This window comes from Buceros rhinoceros, unplaced genomic scaffold, assembly GCF_000710305.1.
Source record: "Buceros rhinoceros silvestris isolate BGI_N320 unplaced genomic scaffold, ASM71030v1 scaffold28359, whole genome shotgun sequence".
Lineage (NCBI taxonomy): Eukaryota > Metazoa > Chordata > Aves > Bucerotiformes > Bucerotidae > Buceros > Buceros rhinoceros.
In genome coordinates, this window is record NW_010433775.1 from 72,265 (window position 1) to 75,304 (window position 3,040).

General features: G+C 59.5%; 1 protein-coding gene across 1 annotated transcript; it reads right to left on the reverse strand.

The window, feature by feature from the left end:
- Positions 1–1,677: 1,677 nt before the first annotated feature.
- PPDPF (pancreatic progenitor cell differentiation and proliferation factor) lies at positions 1,678–2,342 on the reverse strand (the record flags this gene model as incomplete). The annotated part of the gene is made up of 3 exons (XM_010144234.1): positions 1,678–1,789; positions 2,001–2,097; positions 2,265–2,342. Coding segments are annotated over 3 exons (287 nt in total), but the record flags the coding sequence as incomplete, so codon positions are not given.
- Between the last annotated feature and the right edge of the window lie 698 nt (positions 2,343–3,040).

Here is a 3,040-nt window from a genome sequence, read left to right on the forward strand (position 1 = left end):
TTTGCTAGGGCATGGTGAGCCCTTGGACCAGTTTTTGCGGGCATGAGCGAGTGCCACAGCCCCCCTCCCCAGCTCGCCAGCCAGCCAGCGTGCCTCGGCTTGGCTTACTCAGAAAGGACTTTTTTTTCCTTTATTTTCCTGTTTTGTGAAGTTTAAAGGCTACCACGTGCCTCCTGCGACAAACAGCCGCATGCACGCGGGTGCAGCCCCCCAGCAGAGCCCAGCAGCAGCGGTTTGCTGCCCGGCTGGAACTGGTGGGGGATCAGTCATGGGGTGATGTGCTGCCACAGAGGTCACCCATGGGGCGTGAGCAACCTTGCGGCTGCTGGCCCTGGGGAACCCCCCGCAGCCATCCCCTTTGGATCCACATGCTTACCCAGCGGCAGCGGTGGCCCCGGTGCTGTCCTGCCCCCCTCCTAGGGACTGGGGGGACAAGGGCCTCCGTCTGGAGACACAGAGCTCAGGGCAAAGCTTACACAACACTTTTCCCTACCAAAACAAGGAGCAAAGCTGGACATGACCCCGGGTGCCTCTGCAGCATGGATGAACAACAGAGCCCCACCTTTCCCCGGGCCAGGCTTTGCCCTTTGTCCCTGCCCACACGGGCTGCCAGTGGGGCAAAGTCACTGCGCAGGTGTCCTCAGCTGCCATCAGGGCTACAGCACTCAGGGACCATCCTGAGCTTGTGCAGGGGCTGAAAGCAGACCAGAGCAGGAAGATTTGGCACCTTTCAACCGACCCCTGCCAGTGTTTTGTTGGCCTCCCGCAGGAATGGGGACCTTGTCCCCATGCATATGGGCAGCTGCTGGCTTCTCTCTCGGTGCAGCACTCCCCAGCTGTCAGGTTGCTCACAGGTCCAAACAGCCTAGGTGACTAATTCAAGGCAAAAACCAGCCAAAGCACCGTCTAGAGCAGTGCAGCGCATGGGCCACGTGGGGTCCAGGGCTGCCCCGCCTGGGGCACCTCCTGAGCTGCCATCAGGGGCTCCAGCCTGACACGACCCACAAAACACAAGCCCTGAGCAATCTCTTCTCTTTCCCCTCCTTAAGCAGGGCTCACTGCAGCCAAACCCATGCCCCAGCCCTGACCAGATCCTGCTTAAACCCAGGCACTCACTCCTACCCCATGACACACTGGAGCAGGGCAGGAATGTGCTTGGGGAGCAAAAGGAGCTCAGAGCCAGTGGGAACAGGCTGAGCAGCCAAGTCAGGAGGAAAGGGCGGGGGAAGCGCTTGCAGCATCGCACAGCCGAGCCAGATCTCGCTCACATGCAAACCACACATGTACTGGTGAGTCACACTGGAGGGATGGACCATGCCATCCGGCACCGCCAGACCATGCCACTGCGGTTGGAGGTTGCGCCATATCCTGGGCCAGTGCCACCAACACCCACAGCATGGCTCTGCCCTCCTGCTCCGGCTGAAGAACAACCCACGGCGTTTTAAAAGGCTGCTCAAGTTTTATTAGTTGCTGTTGTAGGAGCTTAAGGTAAATAAAACACGTTCAAGTCTGCGTGGGAAGGGCGTCGTTACGCTGAGAAAAAGGCTGGTGTGGGAATCCTCGGGGGTTGCTGTGCTTTTCCATTACGAAGCTGCACCTTGGAGCAGCCTGTCTACTTTACGGGGGCGGGGGGGAAGGGGCTGTGCCCGCCAGCATGGGGAGCAGCCGCCGACCCGCTCATGCCGAGGGCCCGGAGCTGGGCTCACTGGTGTGGCGTCTCCGTCCCGCTCCCAGGGCTGGCACCAGGACACACGCTATCGGTCCGGTCGCCACCTGTGGTGTTCCCAAGCTGCAAGACAGCGGAGGAAGGGTGAGGCCAACGCCGAGGTGTGGCGTTGTGTTGCTGCTCTGCCTTTATTTTTGCAGCAAAGCCCAGGGCAGGAAGACATCGCCCACCAGGTCAGGAGGCACCTCAGGGGATGCAGCAGGGATGTCCCCCCACTGCCCTGTGGCCTGCATGGGCAGTCCTCTGGGTCATGTCATGTGAGGAAAGGACTCACCTCTCTGGGGACTCCGACACGGTTGTCATGGCTGGGTTAGTTGTCTTCCCAAAGAAGAAGCTGGCCCACCAGTGACCGGGGTCGGACTTGGGCAGACCTGGGGGACAGTGCGTGCCAGGGAAAGGCCAGGTCAGTGCAACCCGGGCAGCCCCACTGCCACCCCAGTCGCATCCCATAGCAGAGGCTGGGCAACCTCCAGTAAGGTTTGCAGTGGAGGGGCCAGGAACAGAGTCCTTCCACAGGCCCGAACCAGGCAGCACTTACCTGGGGGGTGGGGGATGACCTCCCCAGAGTACTCTGAGCTGCTGCAGGAGCTGTTGCTGGATGTGGAGCTCAGGCGCCCTGCAGAGAAACCGCGGCCATCAGGGCCAGCACTGACCCTTGCTCATGCCATGAAAAGCACAGCCTTGGTGTGGCCATCCCTGGGGTGACACGGCTTTAATGTCAGGCAATAAGACCCACTAGGGAAGGGAATAATGGTGAGATTACAAACTGGTGAAGAGCAGGTAGGAAACGCAACCCCAAGGACTTTAATTCCTTTGCATCTGTTCAGCACCCTCGGGAGGCCTTTGCAGATGACCAGAGGCCAAGAGGATGCAGATTCCTGCTATAATCCCTGCAGTTTTAGTCCAAGCCTCTTAGCACTTTCAGCTCAAGGGGAACGCTTTAATTCCCTCTGGTTTAGGCAATCCATTAAACCAGAAAGTCTCTCCCCTGGAGAGGTACCAATAGCTACCATCGCCCAGACTGGTTTTGCAGCTCATTTCCACAGCACCAGCATGGATGCATTTGAAGCTGTCACCTCCTCACCCTCAACCTTAATAACCAGCGAAGGAGTTTGCAAAACCCATCTCCAGCTGGTGCAGCTGGGCAGGAGCTGCGGGGGCCCAGAGGAGGGTGCGAGCAGTAGGAGCGATGGCTCCTGGCTGCCCCCCTTTCACAGCAAGGAGCCTGCCAGCTCCTGCGAGGCTTCAGCTGAAAGCCCACGCCTGAGCTCAGCTCTGTCTCTGATGGAGCACATCCCCCCCAACCCCACAGAG